General features: G+C 45.1%; 2 protein-coding genes across 11 annotated transcripts in view; one reads left to right on the top strand and one right to left on the bottom strand.

Annotated features, from left to right (window-relative positions):
- Positions 1-8,189, bottom strand: part of UBE2O (ubiquitin conjugating enzyme E2 O) — a 60,841-nt gene extending 52,652 nt beyond the window's left edge. For both annotated transcript variants that reach the window (XM_081897532.1, XM_081897531.1), the window contains exon 1: positions 7,627-8,189. In XM_081897532.1, coding sequence (XP_081753658.1) covers positions 7,627-8,025 — 399 coding nt within the window. In that variant the 5' untranslated portion in view covers positions 8,026-8,189. The remainder of the gene's footprint in view (positions 1-7,626) is intronic.
- AANAT (aralkylamine N-acetyltransferase) overlaps positions 1-25,631 on the top strand; it is a 28,160-nt gene extending 2,529 nt beyond the window's left edge. The window contains exons 1-7 of one of the 9 annotated variants that reach the window (XM_081898064.1): positions 8,254-8,317; positions 9,250-9,385; positions 13,225-13,264; positions 14,997-15,072; positions 20,340-20,608; positions 21,898-22,052; positions 24,223-25,631. In XM_081898064.1, coding sequence (XP_081754190.1) covers positions 20,452-20,608; positions 21,898-22,052; positions 24,223-24,528 — 618 coding nt within the window. In that variant the 5' untranslated portion in view covers positions 8,254-8,317; positions 9,250-9,385; positions 13,225-13,264; positions 14,997-15,072; positions 20,340-20,451 and the 3' untranslated portion in view covers positions 24,529-25,631. The other 8 variants (XM_081898066.1, XM_081898069.1, XM_081898063.1 and 5 more) reach the window with 8 other exon arrangements.
- Positions 25,632-27,039: the final 1,408 nt, after the last annotated feature.

Raw genomic sequence — 27,039 nt, forward strand, 5'->3', positions numbered from 1 at the left:
GAGTGAGGGCAAATGGGGCTCATCAATTTGGGAAGACAGCCTATTTGGGAAGGAAGTCTCTGATCCTAAACCTTCACTGTCTTGTGGGAAAAGGCTAAGGAGTAAATCCTACATAGTGGAGTCCCCAAGATGGTTTTATGCCTCCTTCCTGCAACTCCTGCAGCCAAGCTGGTGCCAAATCTATTGATCTGCTTTCCTTTGGACTACGTTAGTGAGGTCGAGGGTGGGTTGATGTCTGGGCAGCCTAGGACCTTCATACACACTGCCAGGCTTGCACCCGGGGAGGTCACTTCGGAACTGCTAACACAACGGTTTGACTTCACACTCAGAGGTGCACTCCACTGTCTCTTGAGACGGATGGATGCTAACAGCACACAGTAACATTAGCTAACAAAATCCACACTAGCCAATGAAACTTGGGTGTAAGGACTATCCAGAAAGATAAGATTCCCATCACTGAGACAGGCTGCTGGAATTGTTATTCAAGGGGACACTTAAAAATAAAGATTTCAAAAGCACAAGCCCGAAGTTTATATACTGAAATAAAATTAATCACAGACTTTAACCTGCAGAGCAAACTAAGGAAAGTAAATGGCGAGTAACCTTGCAATAAATACAACAGTAATGGAGTAGGCTATTCATTCAATTCTACAAACCTACAGCAATTCCAGTAAGTCTTTTGTTTTCCTTCAGTCTCAAACCACTGTGAATGCCAGGTGGTTCCTAAGTAATCCCCCAAGAGAGTAAAATAAATGTCAGAAGCAAGAGGTTTGCTAGATGTGGTTTCTTAGGTGGGTAACATAGAAGAATGCTTCAGAACATTAAAAACCTAAGCTAATGCATCAGAACCGACAATTCTTCAAACCAATCAGCATTTATTCTTACCCCCTCAACAATATTTAATGCGAGGGCTGTTTATCTTTCTGATATCCTCTACATACTGAGAGATTTGAAATATATATTGACAATTATGACTCACATTAATGTTTGTAATGAATAAATGCTGATTGCCCTGAGAAAAGTTGAGAGTTCGGGCTGCTATTTTAGCTGTAAAGCACAACAAACTCAAAGGGGGAAAATAATGCCAGCTTTTGTTTTGCTACAGCAGCATTTATTTTATTCTGTTGTACACCACCCTTCAACCCAAGAGTCACAGGGCGGTGAGCAATAAAATACAAGAAAACATGTGAGACTTCCCTAAGTCATTTGCTGAGCTGCAAGGGTGTCATAAAGGGCTAAGGATTATTCTAACTGCCACAAACTTAAACAATCAGCACGCAGGGTTCAGGGACAAGAAAGGATTCAATGTTCTTGGTGTGAAAGGAATGAATTAAGAAACACTCATGAACACGGGTGGCGCTGTGGTCTAAACCACTGAGCCTAGGGCTTGCTGATCGGAAGGTCGGCGGTTCAAATCCCAATGACAGGGTGAGCTCCCGTTGCTCGGTCCCTGCTCCTGCCAACCTAGCAGTTCAAAAGCACGTCAAAGTGCAAGTAGATAAATAGGTACCACTCCGGCGGAAGGTAAACAGTGTTTCCGTGTGCTACTCTGGTTTGCCAGAAGCGGCTTAGTTATGCTGGCCACATGACCTGGAAAAACTGTCTGCAGACAAACGCCAGCTCCCTCGGCCAGTAAAGCGAGATGAGCGCCGCAACCCGAGAGTCGTTCGTGACTGGACTTAACGGTTAGGGGTCCTTTACCTTTTACATGAACATAGCCATGTTTCTAGAAACAGAGAACACATCCACAGGTCTCTATGCACCTCTCCACTGGCCTACATATTTGAACTGTTAGTAATCAAACTCATCACCTACCTCTCCAACTATGAGGCTTCCCCAAACCACCATTTTCCCGCATTTTCTGCATGATATGCTTATACAATTTTGTTACAACATAAGTTAGACCAAAGCTAGGGGCAGGGGCAAGTGGAAGGGTGAATATAGTTTAATACTTAAGAAGATGGTCTGTATAAGCTAAGGCTTTAACCTCCTGTTTAAGACATCTTAGTCAATGGAGTATGAGTTTTAATCAATTCACTTTGTATGTATGTACATAAATCCCACAGAATTACTCTCCGGAAAGTGGTGCATGAACAAATCACAGCAAGTAGATGGAGAGGGTGTGTGTGAAATAAACAGTTACAACATCATTTCTTTAAAAAAAGTGGTACTTCAGGTTACATACGCTTCAGGTTACAGACTCCGCTAACCCAGAAATAGTACTTTGGGTTAAGAACTTTGCTTCAGGATGAGAACAGAAATCGTGCAGCAGAGGCGCAGCGGCAGCAGGAGGCCCCATTAGCTAAAGTTGTGCTTCAGGTTAAGAACAGTTTCAGGTTAAGAACGGACCTCCGGAACGAATTAAGTACATAACCAGAGGTATCACTGTATTTGAAAAATTGAAGTGTGTACAATATTAAACATGAAACAGAATGTAAAGAATACAAGTGGTGGAATTCAACATCAAGCCGTGCATTGTAGCTTGCCAGATGGAATGATTCCCCTTACCTCCTTGTGCACTGCTCTAAGGGCTCTTTTAACACACATACCCCAGCCAATTTCAAAGGGACAGAAAGCAAGAGAAGGGGGAAAACCCTTATAGGGCTCCTTAGGCGAATCCTGCCCAAGGTTTGCAGGCTTTAGTATTGAGCACCTTTTACAGCAGGGGTGACTAACTTATATTCATCCTTGGCCAATCCGGGGGTGGGGGTGGGGCACATGCCAACAGGGATGCAACGAAAATGAGTCTCACACAAGACACAAACCTTCCTCCTCAGCTGATTTGTGCAGATTATCTGGGAAGGGGGCATTGACTTGATGAATGGGGAGGTGGCAATTTGTATCTCCATCAGCGAGCTGGGTTCTGTGGATGCGAATTACCCCCTTCCCAGCTCATCATATCAGTCACCTGATGAATGTAAGTCACCAGACCCAGCTCATCACATGTTGAACCTGATATCTGGAGGGGGCAATTTCCATTACCATCAGAGTGCTGAGCTGGGAAGAGAATACTGCATCTCCTTTGCTTTTTGTTTTCTTTTTGCTTCCTCCAGCACCAAAATCAGTTGGGCCTTGAGTGATAGATCAGGCCCCCAGGTTGGGAGTTAGCCACTTCTGTTTTACAGTATCATTCTTTAAGCAACAGTACATCTACCACTAGGTAAATACCACGTCAAGAGGAGGATACATCTCCAAAGCAAATTCTGGACAACTGGCATTTGTACATTACCATGAGCAGGATTTACTTGCAAAATAAATAAAAGGGGCACAAAATATTTCCAAATTAAACAGGAACAGTTTTTATTTATCATACTCATCAACTGAACACATGTTGCAACTCTAGTATAACGGAGAAACCAACCTACAAGGCAAGTTAGATAGCAACTAACCAACTTATGACCTATTCTTACATGCACTTACACACGGAGAAACCAACCTACAAGGCAAGTTAGATAGCAACTAACCAACTTATGACCTATTCTTACATGCACTTACACATGGGTAGGCAAACCAATGCCCGGGGGCCGGATCAGGCCCAATCGCCTTCTAAAACCGGCCCACAGATGGTCCTGGAATCAGCGTGTTTTTACATGAATAGAATGTGTCCTTTTATTTAAAATGCATCTCTGGGTTATTTGTGGGGCATAGGAATTTGTTCATATTGTTTATGGAAAATATAGTCCGGCCCTCCACAAGGTCTGAGGGACAGTGGACCGGCCCCCTGCTGAAAAATTTTGTCGACCCCTGCACTTACACAACTATAGCTTAAAATAAGCCTACACTATGCGAAGCAAGCCAAAGAAAAAGAACTCAGAACAGATTTTTCAGTAATCTCATTTATGAGTCAGCAGGCAAGGCTAAGAAATCAATGGAACAAACCATAGGGGGAGAAGGAATATGCATGCAACTTCTGGTGGTAGATAGAAATTAATACCAATAACCCAGTAAGTCCTACAAACTGACATGAAATCAATAAAGTTTTCATTTTAAGAAAATTTGAAAAAAGGAATGGCTAAAGATATATTATTAATTCCAACTTACTGCAGTAATTGTGTCTAGTTCTCCAAAATGCTGAGGATTTGCAAGTTTTACACAAAGCCACCACTAACAGCCTATAAAGTATCTTTATTTTGGCAAGATACCTAACTGTTAATATGCAGAAACAAGTACCGTATATAGGCCCGAATATAGGCCTATATAGGCCCGAATATAGGCCACTCCCCCCCAATTCCAACCTTGAAAAGTTAAAATGCAGCTTATATTCGCGACCTTACAATATCATTGCTAAAACAGCTGCCCTAGGTCTGCCGCCCTGCCTTCCAAGGCTGGAATGGAGAGCGTGCTCCCGTCCAGGATACCATCATGAGGGCCATCGGAGGTACAGGACAACAGCGCCTCTCCCAACCAGGGCTCCCAAGCCTCCCCCAAACCACCGGAAAGAAGGGGGGGAGGCTGCCAGCAAAGCTCCCCCCACCCCAGGAAGCAGCCCGGGAGCGCGGGGGAATAGTAGCCATAGGATATTCTTCTACAGTTGCCATTTACGGGTGTGAATGCCTGTGGAATTTAAAGGGAGCGGCTTATATTCGGGTATTGTCTCCCCCCACCCCAAATTTTAAAGGTGTGGCTTATTTGCGGGTACGGCTTACATTTGGACCAAAACAGCACCACCTCTTTTCTGTTTCTACTAATCCAGCTGCTATTTTACAATATCTGTATTCCTCATCCTCACAGACTTGAGGCAAATGAAAAAGAAAGAATTGGGTTGGGCTCTTTGCATTATTTTAAGTGTTACGTTTGGATTAATGAGAGATAATTTTACAAAATTGCTCAGTAGCACTTCACAACAAAGCAATGAACTACAACCTATGCATTATGTCCATTATTTCAGATATGGCTTCCTAAACTGCGCCACCTAATTCCCAGAGGGGGAGGAAGAGGAGAAAAAGGTGTAATGGGAAATGATTGTTTATATAGTTACCTGGCTTGCATGGGGAAGTACAAACCTGGTTGAAAGTATACACACAGATTTGGAAACATTTCCTGTGACACCTATTTATTGTGACAAAGACAGGAAACTCCAAAAATTACTGGCTAGTTGGTATACATTGTGAGATATGCTGGTGAGTTTTGATCCACTCCCCTACTTAGAGAGAAGTAAAAAATTCATGGTGGGTCTGAATCTGAGAAAGGGATTGGTCAAAGTTTTTAAGCCTCTTAGCTATGGAAAAAACAGGATGTTCACTCATGCAATTGTAATCCTATGGATTTTAAGCTAGCTGAAACCTAAAATAAAATGTAAATTAAATTCACTCATTTGACACTCAAAGAATATACATTTTGGCATAAATACTGAGTAGTGAATGGCAGTGCTTATTTATTTATTACATTATATCCCACCCATCCTCTAAAAAACTCAAGGTGAAATTTATGGTTCTCATCCTCCCCTATTTTGTTCTAATCTATTGAAACAGGACAGTCACCATAACTTAGCTCGGGCCAGGAACACTCAGTGAAGTTCTTGGCTTTGTGGAGATTTGAACCAGAATCTCCCCAATCAGCATCAGCATCTCGATCATTTTATTATTTGTACCCCACCCATCTGACTGAGTTTCCCCAGCCACTCCGGGCGGCTTCCAACATATACAAAAACAAAACATTTAACATTTAACATTTTGCCTATCACCACACCATACTTATGGGCTTTATAGGCTGCCAAGGCTGCTGGAATTCCATGTAAAGTTGAATTTCTAGTACTGTATCATGTTGGGTGGGTGGGTCTGAATATATGGGAGCTATATATAAATTTAGAAAGGCTCTGTAATGAAGTCTACATCTACTATTTTGCAAATTCCATGATTTCCAAGTTCTGTCTCACTGTGGAAATAAGGAAAACTAGATAAAATGCAAAATTCTGATGAAGAACCTAGAAATCACAAAGAAAAAGCTTCCAAGCTTATTCCTGCAAAGGAGAAAGCTCCTACTGTATTTGAGATATGTGTCCATTTATGTAGCAACAGAAGCCTTTCACTTTTAGGTTGTAGCTTTGAAGGTCTCCCCCGCCCCCAAGTGACGTTGTTATCTGCTCTGTATGAACTTAATGGACTGTGTTGCAGGGGTGGGGGTGGAGAGACTAAGTGACTTAAAACATGCCGATTTTAAAATTAATGCACCACTTCCTTTGAGAGCCACACACAATTTCCATATCAAAGACACTGCTGCTCAGAATTGCTTATAGTACTTCCACCCATCATAGCATGCAGTTCCTCTGTTAGTATATCACAAGCTTTTCGATCCATGCAACATTCATTTATAAGTCCTCTTGGTATTACTTTAGTGTCCACCCCTTCCCGCTAATCTCGTGCCTCATATGTATCACCACTCAATGAAATTTGAGAAGTAGTTAAGAGTTCACTAGACATAAGGCCCTTGTCAACATTCCAAATAACATGTAGTTACTAGCTTACAGATGCACTTGCGAGGGAAAATGTAGAGTCATGAACTCACTCGGGTCTGCACCCCATGGGCATACACAGGAGCCTTTTTATTTAGGCCTCAACTTTGCGCTCATTATGTAAGTTACACAGCACAACTTACCCATTTCCTATGTAAACAGGGGTTGGGGAGGTTGCAGGGGTTTTTGCCCCAATGAATTCCTAGCCTTCAACATCTCACACTTGCGACATTCCCTTTGCTTATGCCACAAAGCAATGTCTAGTACAGTGTAGCAAAAAACTGAAAACAACCATATTAGTATAAAATATTTGTTTGGCGTTTAACAACAGATTGTGGAGAACAATATTAATACTCTCATCATGTTTTAGCAAGTAGCATTACAGAAACCTAAATTAATCTAAATGATTGCTAATGAAATGCACATTAAGTCGTAATTATTCCCGCTAGCTTTCTGTACACCCTAAACAATCTCCATCCCCACATATATTTGAAATCCTACAGCTTTACTGTATCCTTAAAAAAACAAAACTGAATTTTATGCAGTTCCCCAGAACAAGAAACCCTCAGCAGATATCACTGCAGGAAGTCAGAGAGGCCACAATTAAGCTCAAGAACGAAGATTTCCAACAGATCACCTGAATTCCCACCCAATACAGAATTGCAGGTAGATGCCCATATCAGGAGCATGCAGAACTGAGATCGTATCTCTTGGGGAATATATTCACTATTGCGGAATATAGTATTTTCAGGAGCTATAAGCAAAGAGAGAAGAACGTGGTTCTCTCTTTCCTTTGTGGTGCAGAGAGCATAATGGGTGGGAGAGAGGAGGCCTAACGAATAGAAAACCCGTTTGGTCCAGAAGCTGCTGCGCATCCTTAACTGGTGCAAGGTGGGCCCCTGCAAGGCGTGATTGAGACACGAGGCCAGGAGCTGCCTTTCCGCAACCCCCGAGTCAGAGGCCAGGCTCAACCTTCGGGGGTGGGGGGCACCCGGATACTACACCCACATGGCCTGGAGCCTCTCACCCCACGGAGGCCCTGCCATTCCTCCTAAGGAGTCCTGCCTAAGGAGCCCCCCTCCCCAGCTACTATCCCCCTCCCTCCCTCGCCGCCGTGTATGCAGATGAGATGCAAACGAGGCCCAGGGCGGCTGCTGCTGCTTTTCCTCGGTTACCTTGGTCTCCTTGACGTGCTGCTTAATGCCCTCCGGGTACCACTGGACGCGCACGTAGCCGCGGCGGAGGGGGCTCCCTCGGCTCTCCTCCCCGCCGCAGGGGCCCCCGGACTCGGAGCCCCCCGAGCTGCCCGCTCCGCCTCCCCCGGGGCCGCCGCCGCCACTGCTCCCTCCGCCGCCGCCGCCGCCTCCTCCTGCTCCGGGGCCTCGCCCCCCGTCGTCGTCCTCGGAGTCGGAGTCCTCGCCGTGCATGACGCGGACGAGGCCGAAGCGCACCGAGCCCCGGTAGCGGCCGGACACCAGGTCGTGGGTGAAGAGCAGCCTCTGGGAGCCGGCGGCGGGGAGGGCGGCCGTGGCCGGGGCTGCCGGCGGGGCAGCGGGAGCAGGCGGCTCCGCCATGGTGGTGGCTTGGCCGGCTGAGGCGGGGAGAAGGAAGGGAGGGGGAGAAGGAGGAGGAGGAGGAGGAGGAGAAGAAGAAACGAGGAGGAGGAGGGAAGAGGAGGAGGAGGAGGAAGAGGAAGGGATGGCGGCGGCAGCAGCAGCAGCAACGGCGGCCGCTTGGCCCACACAGCGCAGTCACTGTTCGGCGGGGGCGGGGCTACAACGGCCAGGCCCCGCCCCGCCCGCCAAATAGAGGCCGGCGAGGGGCGGGGCCGAGGCAGAGCGCGGAGTGCGCCGGTGGGAGGGGCACGTGCGTGAGGGAGCGAGGAGGAGAGAAACGGTGGGGGAGGGGGGAGAGTGAGGGGAATAATCAGGGCAGGGGGATGGGGAGGGCTTGGAGGAGGGCAAGGCCGGTGGGGTATAGGGACATAAGGAGGAAAGCGGGGTGAAAGGTGAGGTGGGTGGGAAGCTGAGGGAGGGAGGGAAACCAGGAGACTGTCTACCCTTCCACAAAGAAAGGGGCCTGAGTTGAAGACGGAGGGAGGGTCAACAGATAAAACGGAAATAGTGGGGGGTTGGGGGAGAGCATAGGAACCAACTCCTAGGGGCGGAAGTCCCTTTGCCCCCCCTATAAAATATTTGAGAGGGCCAGCCTCCCCCCCCCCCAAATTAATGGACATTGCCATTCAAATAGGGTGCGTGTGCTAGGTCATGTGATTGATTATACGCGACGGGGCTCCCCCCCCCATATATTTTATTCACGTTGGCACCCCTGGGAGAGTGAAGAAGACACCAAGGTGGGGAGGGAAGCCCAGCCGGACTGAGCTGCTCAGATTTAGGGATGATCCGACTTGCCACCTTTTGGTTTTTGTGTGCACTCTACTCAAAATTTTGCGCCTCCTGTCATCGTCGGGTAGACTCAGGATGGCAAAAGTGAGGAGGCAGGAGGACCAGCGGGAACAAAGGGCGGTGGGGAAGGAGACCAGGAGAAGATTGTGGGGAAGAAAAAGAGGCTGGTGAAAAGAGAGAGACGGCCAAAAGGAGACAGGATGAGAGATTGTAGTCCACAAAGGTAGGGGGAATTGAAGAAGAAGGGGAGAAAATGGTTGAAGAAAAAAGTGGATCAGACCCAGCAGGAGAGAGTTAGTTAGAGACGTGGAGATAAGGAAGAGAGGAACTTGTTTCTTTACTTACTAGGTACCATCTAGTGAACTCTTAATGACAGTGTTGTTTCTGCACTAGGGAAGGTCTTAAAGATCCTAGCAACAACCTGAGCATGGGAACATCTTGTACCCACATAACCTTTCCGGCCACAGATCGCTGCCAGTTTAGATGAAAACAAGTCAAGGGAGTCCGTTGATGGCATGGAAGCTTAGAGGTAGGGAGGTCAACAAGGGAGTTGCTGGAGTTAACACCTCTCACCAGCAGGAAATTAGCGCTAGTCCTCATGAGGGAGGTTGAGGATAAAAGCCAGATAATTGAGCTGGTTGGAGCATAGTGGCAAATCTGGCCAGTGCAACTCTGTTGTTTGCAGAAACAGAGCTAATGGGGATTACTCACACTAATAAATGGGTGTATTGCAGTCATTTGAGTGTTTTATCATTTATGTCTTTTAAAAAGCAAAGCCCACTTAGTATATGAATGGCAGTAACAGCCATGGTTAAAATTAGTAAACTTTCAGCCCAGTAGCAAGATTGCAGTATAGATGGGGGGAGAGGGTACAAGACAATTTTTAAGACTCTTGGCAATCCATTTCTGAAGTTAGGAGGACAACCCATGTTTCCTACAGTATGGTACACAGGCGGTCTCTAGAGAAGATAGGAGTTTTCTGTTGCTAGGATACACACAGCTCAGGAAATTCCTAGGCTCTCAGCTTTGTGGTGTACATTCTATGTTTATAGCAGCATTCTATAATGTCCCATAATCTCATAAGATTGTACTCATGTTGAAAATCTTATACTCATGTTGAGGGAATTTTGATGCACTTGTGTGGAATGTAATTACCCTGGGCTGGATGAAGGGACTTGAGTTCCTTATACAGAAGAATACTTTACTTCTCCATCTTTATTCATAATGTATAGGTTCTCCTTTTGCCAACACTTACTAAATGGGGTTGGGGGCATGCAGACTCACATGATATTTCTCATTCCTGTTTCTTCCTCTTGAAATCTCCTCCATACTATTCTTACCCAATTAACCTGCCAAGTACTTGATTTCAATTCCCCCACTGCTTGGATCACAGCCACAATGAGGAAGAGGCCACCATTGTCCAAGTTACTGGGCTTTTCTTTTTAAAGAGTACAAACAGCATGATAATATTGAGGCTTAGTTGATGTGTTACCTGTGATAATTTGGAAGATTTGTCTAGATCACTGTTCTTCAACCTTTGGTCACCAGATGCTGTTGGACTACAACTTCCATCATTCCCAGCTTAGCCAATTGCCAGGAGTGATGGGCATTGTGGTTCAACACCTGGGGACACATTGAAGAACAATGTCCTATCATTGGTGTGACTCAGCATAAGTCAATTCCTTATTCATCCCTTATTTGTTACCCATATGAAGCTTTCCTGGGCAAGCTCAATCTCACATTTTCATTGCACCCAGATCCTGCAATCTCATGGTGCCTAGGAGAGAATTACTGTAAATCAAGTTCAAACTGATAAATAACTCTCAAAACGTTTGATTGTACAGTTTTATGAGCATTTTTTCCTCCTTTGAGACACTTCAACCAAACAATCAGGAGGTGAAACAAGAGGCTGGATAAAATTACTCTAAAACGTTCAGCAAATATGTTACTAGCCAAAGCAGATTTGGAGCTCCTGAACCTCAGGTGCACCAAACTTGACCTGCCTGCCTACGTTTCTGCTTATCTTATGAATGACTCTTGCTCCATCTTGTGGACATTTTGTTATCCACCTGGAAGCACTTTATAAGGACTTCCACACCAGTGTGTGAGGGGAAATGATTCATGATGATTACAGAAGGGAAAAAGTGACCAGGATACTTACAGTGGTGCCTCGCAAGACAAAATTAATTTGTTTTGCGAGTTTCTTCGTCTTGCGGATTTTTCGTCTTGCAAAGCACGGATGCACCCTGGTATTAACGGTTTTAAGAAAAAGGAAACAAACTCACAAGACGTTTCGTCTTGCGAAACAAGCCCATAGGGAAAATCGTCTTGCGAAGCAACTCAAAAAACGAAAAACTCTTGTGAGTTTTTCTGAGGCATTCGTCTTGCGAGGTACCACTGTATCTATATTCCCTTGGAAATGCTCAGTCACTTACATTTTTGGTGGCATCTGAGGAATAGAACTCTACTTGATAAAGCTGCTGCCTCATGTTCCCATGTTGCATTCCTCTATATGCTGTTCAGACTCTAGAGGTGTCCTCAGGCCTATGACTCTGGAGTTAATATTTTTAAAAATGCCCTTCAAATGCTTGGAAACAGTTTTTTTTTCTGGAAGCAAGTGACAAAGAAATGAGCACTAAACTTGCACTATATTCCGCTGCAGTTCCAGAAGCAGCTTTAACGTAGTGTGAAAGCTCAAATATAATGGAGAACGTAACCATTAGGGAAGTTTCGAAAATGGAAGAAACTGTGATGTGAATGCAGCCTGCTTCTCTCTCCCAGATGGACACTTGTGTGGCACTCATAGGTTTCTGAGATTTTGTGGTGAGGGAACAAACTCAGGCTTTGAGTGCGGAGATTAGACCCACTAAGAGAAGATGGACTCTGACCCTGGGGGAACTCAGGATAGCTCAGTCGGTAGAGCATGAGACTCTTAATATTAGGGTCATGGGTTCAAGCCCCACTTGGGGCAAACTATTCCTGCATTGCAGGAGTTTGGATTATATGACCCTTGTGGTCCCTTCTAGCTCTACAGTTCTATGATTCTATGCCTTAGCATGTATGTGGGTTGATGTTGTTCTTGTCTGGGGTGTGGGGGTGGGGGTGGTCAGACTGCATTAAGACATTTTGTGGTTATTCCTGTGCTAGGTGAGCAGCCAAGTGTATAGTTTGGGAGTCGGGTATGTTGTTGCCACAATCAGTAGTGTACACAGGAGCAGGGCTGTTGCAGTAGTAGGAAGCTGACAGGCCAGGCAACAGGAAGTAGGATTAGACAGCATCAGTTTATCCTATTCCCGCTATTCTCTCCTAACTGGGATTTTTCTGGTTGTTGTGTCTACAATCCCCTTGCTTGATGTAGTGCTGTTGACTGCCCAGTTAGCAAACAGGAAAATATACTCAGGACATGACTTTATGGCAGCTGTGGTGACTGGTACTTGAGATGCTGACATCAGGAAGCAGGTTTCTCTCATCATCATCATTTTATTTGCATGGCTCTCGTCAAGATCACAGCCATAGCGGCTTACAGCGTTTCAAATGAACAGTCATAACAATAAAAAGAAAGACACATAGGGTTGCATTCAATTAAGTTCTACTCAGGGCAGACCAGTTGGAATTAATGGGCTTGAGTCATCTTAAATCATTAATTTGAGTGGGTCTCTTTTGAGCAGATTAATGCAACCTGTAATAAGGACACTTACAAATAATGTGAATAAGTAACTACATAATAATTAAAAAAAACAGTACCATCATAAACACAACAAGCAAAACAAATTTAGCAGCTTAAAAGAAAGCTGGAGTGCAAATGAAGCCTAACACAGAAATAAAAATAGTAAAGTATAAGGCCACAATGATCTCCGTTCCACAAAGGTTCTCCACTATTTACTTGCATTATTAGATGGCAGCCACACTCTTCACTTGTGGCAGCCTCCTCCCTGCTGTCACCAGCATCTCTTCTCTCAGTTCTTTACTGGAGAGGTCAAGATGGCTCCTCCTTCAAGCCCCACATACACTTGCAGTTTTGATATAGCTTCCTCTGCTCCTCTTTCAAATACTTTTCTCTCTCTGCATTGCCTTCTAGACAGAATGCTTTCTGAAGCTCCAGGAGAGGTGGGGCAAAGCTCTGGAGGTGGAAAAAGATGACTCAGCAGGCTCTTCAATCCCAGACACAAGCTCTAGACGCCTGAGTCCTACTAGCTTTTAAAGAATTCTAGAGAATGGGAAGCTCAGTGTGATCCCCCCATATGCCTATGAATCCAATGTTCTGTAAACACATGCCACTCTGTTTTTCTCCTTGATGTGTTTTGAAAAGATTAATTTCCTTTCTGTTTCTTAAAATGTCAGTTTGGTGTATTTCATGTTTCCCAACAGATGGCGCTCTTTGACAATATAGCTTTGACTAGAGTAGATCGTAAGTACACAGTAAATTGTGCTAAACCCAGATATGTTAACATTGCATTTTCACGTTTCTGATATAATGTCCAAACTAACGTTGCAATAAATATAGTGAGCCTCGATCCATGAAGTACAGAGACAGCTGCTGAAAACATCCTGCTGTTTCTTGAAATAGGTTGTTGGCATTTTTCTGTCTCGAGAGACAGTGGAAGAGAGGGCACCATCAGGGATAAAGTCAAACCATTAGAGCGTTACAGCACTTGCTGTGCCTGAAGAGTTCAATACGGGAGAGAGATGTTTTATTGCAGCTGGGGCAGATGAAGGTGTCCGGTTTTGCTGTTTTTGATGCACCATGGCATTTATTCTCTCTGTGCTCCTCCCTGCAGTCATTTATCCTCTGGTCACTGCTGTAGATACACAGCCTGTCTGTCTCCAGGCACTGTGGTCATCTGCACTGTGGTTGTTCTAGATTTGTACATTCTAAGGCCTACATGTCTTTGCATACAGAGTTTATCACACGGGCATGAAATGACCTAGATGATGCCTGCTCAATTGTAAGCCAAAAAAATCAGAAATGGAAGTGTTGCATTTTTTTCCGATTGTTTTGTCATGGCAAGCATTTCTGCCTGCCAAATGGAACAATCCCCACCCCTTGTCTCTGGTTTTGTCCGTAGCACCCAAAGGAGTGTTTTACAATAAACACATTGAACTACAACAAAGCGCAATGCCATCAGCAAGCGCTGGAGCCTGGTTTCCCCCCTTTTTTAAGTTCCCTTTCCATCTTTTCTTATTTATTATTGAATAGTAGCCTCTTTAAAATGTTCTGCAGATGGCTGTGTTTCACTTCTTGCCACCTAATAGCAGAGGAAGAAATGCACAGCAACATGAATTTGGGAAAGCAGTGTGACACTTGGCTCCCTAGGACTCCTGCAAACAGTAAATTATCCACACAATTGTGGCTGATACTCCAGAAGCTGCAGTTTTTCTGGTATCTGCAAAAACTTTATCCTATCTGGTTCTTATTTTCTGGAGATGCCCTTTTTGAATTTTGTTAATGTACCCCAGAGGGGATCATGGAAGTTACAGGCTGGCTGCTGGCTAGCTTGGGAATGCTGGTGGAAAGCATTATTAAAGGTAGAATGACATCCTTTGTTAACCTAATCATACCAATATTTGGGCATTACATTTGGAAAAGAACTCTCCCCCCCTTTTAAAAGCGACTCCACAATACAACCATTTGCTGATGTGGCAGCTCTGGAGAATTAAGCTATGGGACGCTGCAGCTCAAGGGCAAATCCAGGAGGGCAATTGCGTTTACAGTACTGTAATATTGGCAGAGCTTTATTCACATTCAAGGAAGATGCCACAGTAGAGTTTATTGATCCAGTAAAAGCATGCAATGTGTTTCTGCTTCACCTGTTTTCTGTCAGCACCCATCGCCTGACTATTCACCTGTGGCTTGTACAATGCCCTTTGTATCTAGCAATCAGCTAAAACACTTTATCCCTCAGCAGAAAACCATGCCAAGAAAATAAAGCCTGCGGGGATCCTTTTGTTGCCATGTCACCTCCAAGCCCTTTTGCAAGTGTCTGTCACATGAGGGTTTAGAAATGTCTTAAGAGGACCATCACGTGCTTTAGAAATAACAAATATATAAGCTGCAGTTCCCGAAGTCTCTGCAGAATAATAGCTGGAAGCGCACCAGGAGTCCCTACAGCCCGCACTATCTGCTCTCTTCTTTCTGCCAGCAAATCTGCAAGAACCTCAGTCTTCTCTCCAGAGAGGGCCACGCATTGGAATCCTGAAAGAAAACTTAATGCATAGGTAAGATCAGTTATTTCGGTTCTAACATCTGCGATGCTGACTGCCAAAGCTTTTATTTGCTTGCTTTATTAAATTTATATACAGCCAAGGATTCAAAAAGGGAATGCACTTATTTTCTATAGCAGCAGAGGTTTTTTTTTTTTGAATAGCTGTTACTTTAAATGATTACAAGAGGAAAAATATCACAGAGTAATTGGAGGGCACAGCCCCCTCCACAGGTCTGTGTGTTTTGTTTATTGCTAATCTGGAAACTGTGTCCCCACCCCAATTTTGGTTTGCATGTTTTAGCAAAATCATCACATTCAGCTAGGTAGTAACTAAATACAGGCACTCGTTAAATAGGGCTTACATGCATGCAGCTTTGCATTAAATCATAACCATCTTCTTTTTACTGTTATTTGTTACTATTAGACACAGTCTTGTTCATGGTTCCGTCCAAATTTTATATACAATATAGACACACATTATGTATGGAACATAAGCTGAGTTAGCAGTGTCCAAGGCCACAGCTTGTAATCCTAAACACTGCAGGTGGAATTCAGAGTTGCTCTCTTCCAAGCGTCCTGTCTGCACAAGGATTTCAGCTTGCCAGTTAGAATGACCTTGCTTTCCTCCGCCTTCTGTGCTGTTTCTGGGGTTCTCCCAAGCCAGTCTGGGTTGGAGGTTGGAGAATGAGGACCCCATTGCGCAAGCAGAAGTCCTTGTGCAGGGTGTCTCTGATGGGGCTGGGTTAGGTGAATTCCACCCAGTAGGTGTAGGATTGAGGTTTTAATCTTGCTTTTAACTGATTGATTGTAGGAGTAACAGTTACCTAATATAAATATTACATAATGTCAAAGCAAATTATAGGCAGGGATATTTGATGAAGGTTGCAGTTTAGGCAAATGATTTGTGGCCCTAATAATAATTGAGAAACACATTTTCTGATTCCTTTTCCCCCAAAGAAAAATGCTACCAACACTGAAAACCTTCTGCAAGGGGGCACTTTTAATTGAAATCTGTATTCTTGGATCAGCAGCTAATCTGTTATTACATGTTTATTAATGCTTTCAAGTCTGGGGAAAAGGAAACATGAAGGAATTCCCAGATCTCAACTTGTGGCTTGTAATCAGAAAGCATCCTCACATTTTCCAGTAGAACTGCGGTAAATTAGTGACTCCAATGCAGATAGTTTGTGGTTAAATTTACTAGGCATGTCCATTCTGAGAGTGCATATGAGAGCCTATTCTGTGCACATAAATATGGATTGTACATCTCTATATCTAGAGATACATATAATCTTCTAGGGCATGATTATGAATGAGAGATGTCAATCTCCATGGTGCCACATATGGTGTTGGCTTGAAAGACCATTATAATTAAAGTCAGGGACAGTTTGTTCTTTCTGTTTGTGCCTTGGATAAAGGTCCGTGCTTCTGCTTGAATCACCTCCCCTTGTGTGAAAAGAGCATTTGGACCATTGGCTATGTTATTCTGGATTCACAAAGCCTGCCTTTTCTATCATTATATTCTTGTGCTCCATGAATGCTGTATGAAAAGATCAGCATCCAGTAGCACTTTCTGCACTTTTATAGATTGCAGCGTCCAGTTAGCCCTGTAGGTTGCCTAAGAATTTCCCAGATCCTGTCCTATGGGGTCTTTCAGTACAGAGCTGGGGAGAAATCCTAAGCCTTGCATGGAAGTTGCATGGAAGTTACTGCTAAAGTTAAATTCAAATTCAGTCACTCTGCATTTAAAAAACATAAAGCCTCAGAAATATTGTAGTTTGCTGGTGAAAATAAAATCCCTATTACGATTCGGCATCTGATGCTAGACAGAAAGGGTCCAGATTTTTGTCACCTAATCCATTTTTTAATATATTTTTTTTGCAAAAGTTCATGTGGGATAAATTATTATTATAGCTTGTGCTGCATGCATATAGGGCTGTATCAAGGACTTCCACCTATGCATCAGGACTTTCTTTCCCTGTGTATTCCCCCCCCCCCAAATCTGCTCTGGAGGATTGGTGGGAACCCAGAAAAGGTTGGGGGGTCACAGCGGTGTGTGCAGGGAGAAAAAGTCTTGTTGCACAGGCAGAAGTGCTTGCGTTAATGGGGCAATTTTATTGGATGCAACCCATAGTATGCTGCTGAAATCAGTTTCATGCTGAAGACCCCAAACCTAGCAGCCTTTGCCATCAACAGATACCCTCAGCTGAGTTCACAGCTCAGAAGGTGGACAGGTTATGGAGTGTGCAATAAGCCTATATATTAAGGAAGACTTGAACCAGCCAAACTGGGCAGATTTGACCAAATCTGGAGTTACCCTTATCACTGCTGTCACTTCCTATTGGCTCTTATTTTGCCAACAACCACATACATTCCGTCCCTAGAAAGATAGTTGAGAGGGTTGCATAAGACGTCTGTGTCCTGATCACTTGTCACGACTATGCACTAAGCTCCAGGACCTGTCATAGTGAATGGGCTAATCTCCTTCACCTGACCTGTCCCTTGGTTCCCTTTCACTCTGCAAAGCACATTGAGAAACGGAACACTGAGATGTCATACATTGAGCACAGGCACGTATATGGCATTCTCATTGTTCCCTAGGTGTTTGGGGGTCATCACCTCTGCAACGAAACTGCGTCAAAAGCTCCCGCATGGGCACTCACAGGGCTGTAGGAGCACAAACCCTCATAATCCCAGGAAATGGCAGCACTCAAACAGCCCTGCCCACCCTTTTCAGTTCACCCACAGCTGCTAGTGCTGCAATTATTTTGTTTGGCTTTTACTTCAGATCCCATTAGCCACATTGCTAGCCTGCAATTAGATAGGAAAGTGAACACCCGTTAATTATCAGTAATGATGCAGCTATGCTTTTTCTCTTTGCATGGAAACTTGGGAACTACATATTCATATATGTAGACCCTTGGTCCATCTATCTCAGTATTCTCTACCCTGACTGACAGCAGTTCCCCAGGGTTTCAGACATCTTCTTCCTGAAGATGCCAGGGGCATTTGGCATGCAAAACAGATGCCCTGCCCCTGAGCTGTAGCCCTTCTCTGCAACAAATTGTGCTAGGCATATATCCCAAGTCGAGCAAAACTTCATGGAGAAAGCCTAACATGACATTTGGAGCCCAGGTTTGGTCTGACATCGTGAACGCTTTCAGACCACAGGCCCCGAACCTGGCAGATTTTGCCCAAAATAGACATCATGAATCATGCATGCTCCTTGATGCCTCCAACTCAGTTCACAGCTTGGCAAGCGCTAGGTCTATAATGATTGCCCAAAATAGGCAATGTGAATAAATCGTAAGATGCACCAGCTTGGTTTGGCTGCTGCTTTCCTGTAGATATTATAGCTCATTAGACATCTGCCCAAACCCACACAGGCCATTTGGTGTAAAATGTATGAGAAATATGCTTCGGGGATATAGTTGTTGATTTCAAAGCTTGAAAGAATAAACAAGAGGTATCCTTGTACATAAAAAGTTAAAGTTTAGGAAGGAGCCAGGCTTGCTAGATTGAAAAAATAATAATGGTAGAAACGGATGAATCTCTTGAATTACAGTATCTGGAATAAAGGGTGCTCCATAGGACGCAGGTGGCGCTGTGGGTTAAAGCCTCAGTGCCTAGGACTTGCCGATCGAAAGGTCGGCGGTTCGAATCCCTGCGGCGGGGTGCGCTCCCGCTGCTCGGTCCCAGCGCCTGCCAACCTAGCAGTTCGAAAGCACCTCCGGGTGCAAGTAGATAAATAGGGACCGCTTACCAGCGGGAAGGTAAACGGCGTTTCCGTGTGTGGCTCTGGCTCGCCAGAGCAGCGATGTCACGCTGGCCACGTGACCCGGAAGTGTCTTCGGACAGCGCTGGCCCCTGGCCTCTTAAGTGAGATGGGCGCACAACCCCAGAGTCTGTCAAGACTGGCCCGTACGGGCAGGGGTACCTTTACCTTTACCTTTATGTAGCTTTTGGAGCTGTCATAGTTGACCAGGGATGAGGAACCTGTGACTCTTCGGATGTAGCTGGGACCCCACTTCCATCATTCCTGACCATTGATCAAGCCGGTGAGGGATGATGGGAGCTGGAGACCAACAACAGGTGGAGGGTCACAGGTTCTGCATCCCTGCTGTAAAGTAATGGAAAAGGAAAAGGCTTCTGTTCTCCAAGGATATTGGGTTGCATCCAGTGGTGGTGCTCAGCTGATGGTAAGGCTTTGGTCAGAAATTCCCCCCTCCTTCCTGGATCTGCTCTGGAGACCCCCCCCCAAAACCTCTGGAGCAGATTTAGTGGGTTGAGGGCTGCAAGGGAGAGGAGGAATTGCCCAAAATATGTCCCTCCCCCATTCCTCTGTAAGGGGCATTTAAGACACCAGCCCAAAATGAAGGCAATACTTGGCGTTTATAGAAGCATGGGACATTCACAACAGAACAGGGCAACCAGGCAGAGAGCATCATTTCCCAAACCGATTTGGAACGTTTTGCTGGCTCTCCTTGTCATTGGCTGGTGGGTTTAAGAAAGCTGATTTCTCGGTAAAGGGATTGTCTGCAGCAGCCTTTCCACAAGAGCACCTGATTAACTTGCCCTTTCAAAAGATTAAGGTTCCCCCCTGGCTATCTCTTAAGAGCACTCTGCTGTACCTTTATTTTCCTTTGAAAGAAGAAACTCTCGTTCCCACAATTGCTTTCTTCTTTCAAAGGTAAAATAACTCTGGTCTCACATCTTTTGATTTGGCTGGTTAATTAACAATCACAGGAAAGCTTTCCAGAAGGCGGAAGATTGGTTTGACAGCATTAAGAGTCTGATTCTGTGCGGAGACCCAGCATGCTCTTCCTGACTCTGAGCTCTGTCTTGTGCCCCTGCAATCTGAGGCACCCAGCACCTAGCAGGAAGCGATCTGTATCTGTCAGGATTAGGTCCTAAGAGCGCTTTTGAGTCATCCAATCCAGCTTCTTGGTGACCTCAGAATAACTATTCCTTCACAGCCCACGTCAGTATTAACCCTGACTATCTTGCCACTTAACCTTGCCAGCAAGCCTCCAAGCTATAAAAGCCACTTCTGATTCCGCCCCCCTGTCATTACTACTCTAATGCACAGCATCTGGGCATTTGCTGGATTTCTGTTTTTGTGAGTCGGACATTAGCGAGGACCCACCTCTGCGACCTGACGGACCTTCCGTTTCCACAGCACTGGTGGTGATGATGAGGACTAAGGTGCCTGAAGTCTCAGCGGATGTGTGTGCCTATATAAAGAGATGCAAGCGACTTAACTTGACATGCATTTTGCAGGTATTTTCAGCTGCTGGCTGACTGCTCTGGAGGTGGTGGACTGAAATAGCAGCGCGGCTACTCCAAAAGCGGGCAGAGCATTTACGGAAGGCACAGGAATAAACTAGAGAATATGTCTGTGATCAGCGCCCTGCCGTTTCTCAAGCCCATCCACCTCAAACCTCTGCGGAGCTCCCCTGGGCGTCAACGCAGGCACACTCTGCCCGCCAGCGAGTTCCGGTGCCTCACCCCCGAGGATGCCATCAGCGTGTTCGAAATAGAGAGAGAAGGTAAGGCGCCAATTCCTTTGTCTCCTACGTTTTCTGAACCACCCTCCACCTCATCCCCCAAATAAATAAAAGGCACTTCTGTACTTTAGAAGCACTGAGTTACTTGGGGTCCTTTATTGAGGGCAGAGTAGGAGAGGAAAGAAAAGGCAGGAGGTGGAAGGGAAAACATCCAAGCAAATAGGTTACACAAGTGGCAGCCAGCTTGCTTAACGTGAGCAATTTAACACCAAGACACAGCAAGAGAGGGGCTGGAATGTCGGCCTTCTTGTGCCTATCAAGCATGTGGCATTATGGGAATCACCCAGGTATGGCTTACAGCCCCCAAGTGGTTGGAGTGTTCAGTGTAAGATTGAATGCAGGAAGAAAGTAAAAAATGGACGTGTACAGTGTGGGAAGAATCACATTCCTAACCTCTCAGGTGAAAGAGTAATGGAAGCATAGAGATCATTGATAAACTGGAGCATCAGTAGCACACTAAAGATCAGTCAGAAGCATTAGGGAAGTGGAGGCTGAGTGAATGTGCTCCTTACAGGCCACCTACTCAAGAGCCTGACAGATGGAAATTAATGTTTTCCACATCTGAATTTCAGTGGTAAGATCTGAACACTGGAGGTTAAATTCAGGTATCTTTATTCGTACTTGGGTGGCTAAACAAATCCCATTATGGACATTTTGAGTTTTGCAGCCGAATTTGAATATTCTGGAACTGAGTTTAAAAACAAACAAAGGAAGACAAAGGAAATAAATGTATTTGAATATGATGGCACACTAAGTGCTAGGTCAGACTGGCAGCTGCTGAGAGAGAAATACTTGTTAGCATCAAAGGTATCCTAATAAGACAATAGATTTATCCCACTGAGGCATGACTCAGCTCATCCTGCAATGGGAAGCTGAAGGTAGGCTACTGAAGTTTATAAAATATGCCTGGCCTAGCTTAGAATGGGCTTACCTTTCTCCTCTACCTGACAAAGAATTCTAATAAAAAATGCCACCAATAAATTTCACCACCAGTGGGAAGGGTTAACTATTCTGTCTTGCCCACCCCCAGGAACCTCAGCTTTCACTTATTGAACAGAAGCAAACAGAAGTCAAATAGGAATCAAATTACTCTGAAAACTGCAGTCCACTAGATTCAGGAATTCAGTTCCAACCTTCCACCTAGTTCCATTTTTGAACTTTTGATCTCAGGGCAGGTCTAACATGTCTCCAGCGACCAGGAAACTGCAGCCTGGATCTAGACAGCAGCATGACATTAACCCTTCAACTCCTCTCTCTGTTGTCCTCTACAGCATTCATTTCGGTGTCGGGAGACTGCCCCCTCCACCTGGATGAGATTCGCCACTTTCTGAACTTGTGTCCGGAGCTGTCGCTCGGCTGGTTTGAAGAAGGCCGGCTTGTTGCTTTCATTATTGGCTCTCTCTGGGATCAGGAACGACTCAGCCAGGTAGGAAATGGAAATCCTTTTAAATGCATCACTTTCCCATTACATAACTGACAGAGAACATAGACAGACTCCGGCGTAAAGACACATCACCTTCTTATACTGATGGAGAGTACAATGGTACCTTGGTTCTCAAACTTAATCCATCCTGGAAGTCCGTTCTAAAACCAAAGCGTTCCAAAACCATGGCATGCTTTCTCATAGAAAGTAGTGCAAAATGGATTAATCTGTTCCAGACTTTTAAAAACAACCCCTAAAACAGCAAATTAACATGAATTTTATTATCTAACAGTACCATTTCTGGGTTAGGGCTAGGGTTAATTTTAGGATTGGGTTAGGGGAAGGATTAGAATTAGGGTTAGGGTCACTGTTGTTTTATTTTTTGTGATTTTGATTCATTTGCGGTTGGTTGGTTTTTTCAATTTGTTGTGTTGCTGCTTTTTCATGAGTTGCAAGTTTGTTGGCTTTGTGGTTTTCTGGATAGTTTCAGTTTTAATTTAAAATGCTCAGCTGTGGAACATGAAGCCTCTGCTTCCCAGCTGAGAGATCCCCAGCCCTGCTCCTGCTTGCACGCAAGTAGGAGTTGGGTGGGGCTGCTCAGCTGGGGAGGTGCAGGCTCCGTCACACTTTCCATTGAGGGGTTCGCGGCTGTGGGCTCCTTTAAACTTCTCTGCTCAAGGGAGAAGTTTAAAGGAACCCCCACGTCAGCATCGGAGCCCATGTACAACCTGAAGGCAGCCAAACAGAATAGTTGCTGGGGTGGTGAAGGTGGAGGCAGCCCGGCAGCTGCATCAGAGAACCCCTAAACCGCTGCTAAGGCAGCTGTTGGGCTGTCTCTGCATTGCCACCGATGCTCCTTTAAACTTCTTTATTGAGGTGAATGCAGCCACGTACCCCTCAATGGAAAAGTGTGACAGAGCCTAACACCGCTCCAGGTGAGCAGCCCCATCCAGCGCCTACTCCCATGCAAGTAGGAGCTGGGGCACTCAGAACGGAAGTGTGGCCCTGAAAAAGGAAGTGTAACACTCAAAACAGAACAGTTTGGATTCCAAAAAAAGTTCGTAAACCGGAACATCTACGTCTGGGTTTGTGGCATTCGAATTCCAAGTTGTTTGTGAACTAAGCTGTTTGAAAACCGAGGTACCACTGTAGTACAGGCTTCCTCAGCCTCGGCCCTCCAGATGTTTTGAGACTACAATTCCCATCATCCCAGACCACTGGTCCTGCTAGTTAGGGATCATGGGAGTTGTAGGCCAACAACATCTGGAGGGCCGAGGTTGAGGAAGCCTGCTGTAGTACATATGGCTTGGGAACTCTTCTCTTACTTTTCACATGCTTTGGTGAATGGGCTAGCATCATGCTTGCCCCCACACTTTAACATCCCTTCACTCAGCTGCTGAAGTTCATTCAGTTTTCACAAGCCAGTATGCTGCCCCACTGTGGAACAAATGTAATGGCGCTCCAACAAAACAATTTTTCATTACCCAGCAGTGTCTGCTTTAAAAGCCATCGTTGTTGTTATATTTATACCCTGCCTTTTTCCCTGATGGGACTCTGGAGGATTTGGGATTTTTGCAGGCATGAGCCAGTATGGTACCTGTACAAACACATAAATGCATTAATAAGAAACCACATTATTCTCCTTGAGAAGACTACTGATCAGGAGTCTTGCCCTGGAGCAGCTCTAAGGCAGGTGCTGGATTCAGTGTGAAACGAACATTTCACTTTTTAACATTCTGAATACTGGAGAGGCTGCACAGCTCTCTTTAAATTGGGAGTGGGTGAACCTGTGGCCCTCCTGTAGCTGTTGGACTCCAACTCCCAGCAGCCCCAGCCAGCATGGCCACGGGTTAGAAATGATGAGGCTTGCAGTCAAAAATGCCATAGGTTCCTCACTCCTGCTCTAAATATTAGAGCATTTCAGCTCTTTCTCCCGCCGCATGATTCTCATCACATTAGCCTAAATCAGGTCAAGTAAAATGTGATTTGGAACAAGTGGCTTTCCCAATGCATGCCAGTCAAGAAACCATTTGATTCTTCTTCATCATCATCCTATAGAAGAAAGTTGTCCCTTGTCTACTATAAGTAGTAGAGACAGTCTGCGCTAGGGTGTTAACAGTGGGTGGACCACATCTCTTAACAACCATCTTCTCTCTTTCTCCTCCCTCGGCAGGATGCTCTGACCCTGCACAAGCCTCATGGATCCACAGTCCATATCCATGTTCTGGCAGTCCACCGCACCTTCCGCCAGCAAGGCAAGGGCTCCATCTTGATGTGGCGCTACCTGCAGTACCTGTGCTGCCTGCCGTACGTGCGTCGAGCCACACTGATGTGTGAGGATTTTCTCGTCCCCTTCTACTCCAAGTGTGGCTTCAAGGCATTGGGCCCCTGTGAGATCACGGTGGGCTCTCTGACCTTCATCGAGATGGACTATGCCGTTCGTGGCCATGCCTTCATGCGCAGAAACAGTGGTTGCTGAGGAGGTGCCTCCCATTTCCATCCACATCTGGCTGGTGTTCTTGGTGGCAAAGAAGCCCAGTTTCCCAATGATTCCCACCAATGGGTCAGGGGAGTCCGATGGGTGGGTCACAAAGTTGCCAAGTTCTCTTCTCTGGGATAAGGAACTTCCACATCAGTGGTGAATTAGGCAAGTGAGCCTACACACACATATTAAAGTTACTGATGGGTCCCTTTTTAAGAAGTTTGAGAACCACTGCAATACGCAGATTGATATGTTAACCCAAGCAACTCCTATCATAGCCATTGCTGCAAAGGCAACACAGATTTTAATGCGTAGTAGCGTTTTATTAGCCAGTAATAGGTGTCGTAGCATTGTAACCTCACAACTGCCTTTCAAACTGGTTGCTAAAATGCACCCCAGTTGTCTTCTCATTTGTGTCTTAGCTGAATTTGCGCCCTGCAGCAGTGACCATTGTATACATGGGGCAATGAAAGGCAGTAACTGCTCTTTCCTCAATTTAGCTATGAAGATGACAACAGCATGACATGGTGGTGAAGTTGTAGCCGCTAAGCATTATTCCCATCAACTAAGGGAGCAACTAAGTGACTGTTGCTGCCAGTACACTATAGGTCTGCAGGTTAGAATTCGGCAATTTTCAGAGTAACCATTGACTGTCAACCAGGGCCCCAGCTGCCTTTCTGCCTTATGACATTGGTTACCATCACCCATCAAAATGGTTGTAAGAAGACAAATGCTGCATCTATAACTATGAAGCAAGTCACAATATTGGCATATACAAATGCTTTCAGAAATCAAGCTTTCTGTTCTAAAAAGTGTGGTTTCTGTTGTAGCAGACTGCTTGCTATTTTTGGAATTAATAGAGCAATTAGGAAAAACATTACTTGAGAAGTAGAATCATTCAGTTACATCTGCCATTTTGTGGAATTACTGTTTGCCTTTGGAAAGGAGCAGCCGTCGCAGATGAAATTGTTGTCTCTTTGCTTGCAGTGGAGAAACTCCATGTCCTCTTGCACTGGCTGCTCTGTTGTTGTAAAATGCATGGAATCTGTGCTTGTATATTCTGTAAAAATATGTATATAAATGTTGTCTATGTGCTAAAACCAGAGCAGGCTTCTTTCTTAGCCGAGTTCCTGCCCAGATAAGTATTTGCCCGACAGATAAATCCAAGTCCCTGTTGACAAGGGGCAAGCCACATTTGCTTTAGGGTGTTCTCTTTCCCTTTCTGGCTTTGACAAGAGCTACCCACAGCACAGAGGTGCAGAACCTACTCCCTCCTCCTCCTCCTGCTGCCCAGGTGCAACGAAGGTCGACAACTAGCAGGAGCAATGGATTTGTTAAATTTGAGGCTGTGCAGCGAGTACTTAACTCATTGCAGTTAATGTACATGCTTTGAAATGCAGTGACTTACTGCTGAAGCAAAAGCACTCGGCGCATGCCCCGAGAATGAGTATGTCCCTATGCCCCTGGGAGGACTGTGTCGATATCAGCAGGTGCTCATATGTAAGAGCTGATGATCATTCATGGTGGTGGGAGAGGAGGGGATGTTCATGTGTACAATGCTCATCACACTCAGAGATAAATAGCACATAGTGGGTAGTGGGTGGGGTCCAGCTGCTAGCACCCAATATGCTTCCTGACCCTCCTCATCCTTTTGATGTTTGGCGAGTGGGTAGGCGTTTGCCATGTTTCCTGTCCCTTGAAAGGTAAATTGGCTCCTTCAGCATGAACTAGAGGTCTGCACATTGGGACATATTGAGTTTAAGGACAGAGTCCAACATGCATCTTCAGTAATTAATCTAGCCTGCACTGAATGTAAGGAAGGAATGTGCCCCCAACATGAAACAAGGCAGGCCTAGGGAAATAATGTTTGGAAGTTGGCAAAAACCACCATGACACAGCTTTCATAGTTGCATGCGTTGTAGCTCAATGGCTACAACTAAAGTAGAAATGCTTTTTAAGTTTAGTTATGGTCCAGTGCAGACATGGGCATTCTCTTGTGTTAGATTACCTACACATTACAGTTGCAGGGAAAGCAAAAACTGAGGAGGAGCAAGTTTTGGATCCCAAAGTGATCTACTTAAGATGGGTTTCTTATATGCCTTTCCCATGGCCAGAGCAGGTGCCTGTCTCTTAAAAGCTCTGGGGTTGGAGAAGGATTTCACAAGTGAAATAAGTGTAATCTGTTTGAGGTTATACTAACTGTAAAATGGCTGGATTGAAATGTATGTTATCTTGGTGCCCAAGGCATGCGGGTTAGCCCTGGACGCTCATCAACACTTATAGCTCCTTCCACTAAGCAAGAAAAAGCATTTGTTTTCTCCCCCTCCCACAACCCTTTGCATGCCATTTTTCACTCTGTTGAGTCAGCAAATAAATAACAGTGGTTTTTTCCCCTAAGAGGGTCTTGCTTTTTATACACCCTTCCTTCACCACTCCCAATTATGTAATCAAATCAGGCAGTGATAAGATGGTGGAATGTAATTTTGTGCAGGCAATGGGGCAGGTTTA

The sequence above is a fragment of the Podarcis melisellensis genome (assembly GCF_964234715.1).
Source record: "Podarcis melisellensis genome assembly, chromosome: 2".
Classification (NCBI taxonomy): domain Eukaryota; kingdom Metazoa; phylum Chordata; class Lepidosauria; order Squamata; family Lacertidae; genus Podarcis; species Podarcis melisellensis.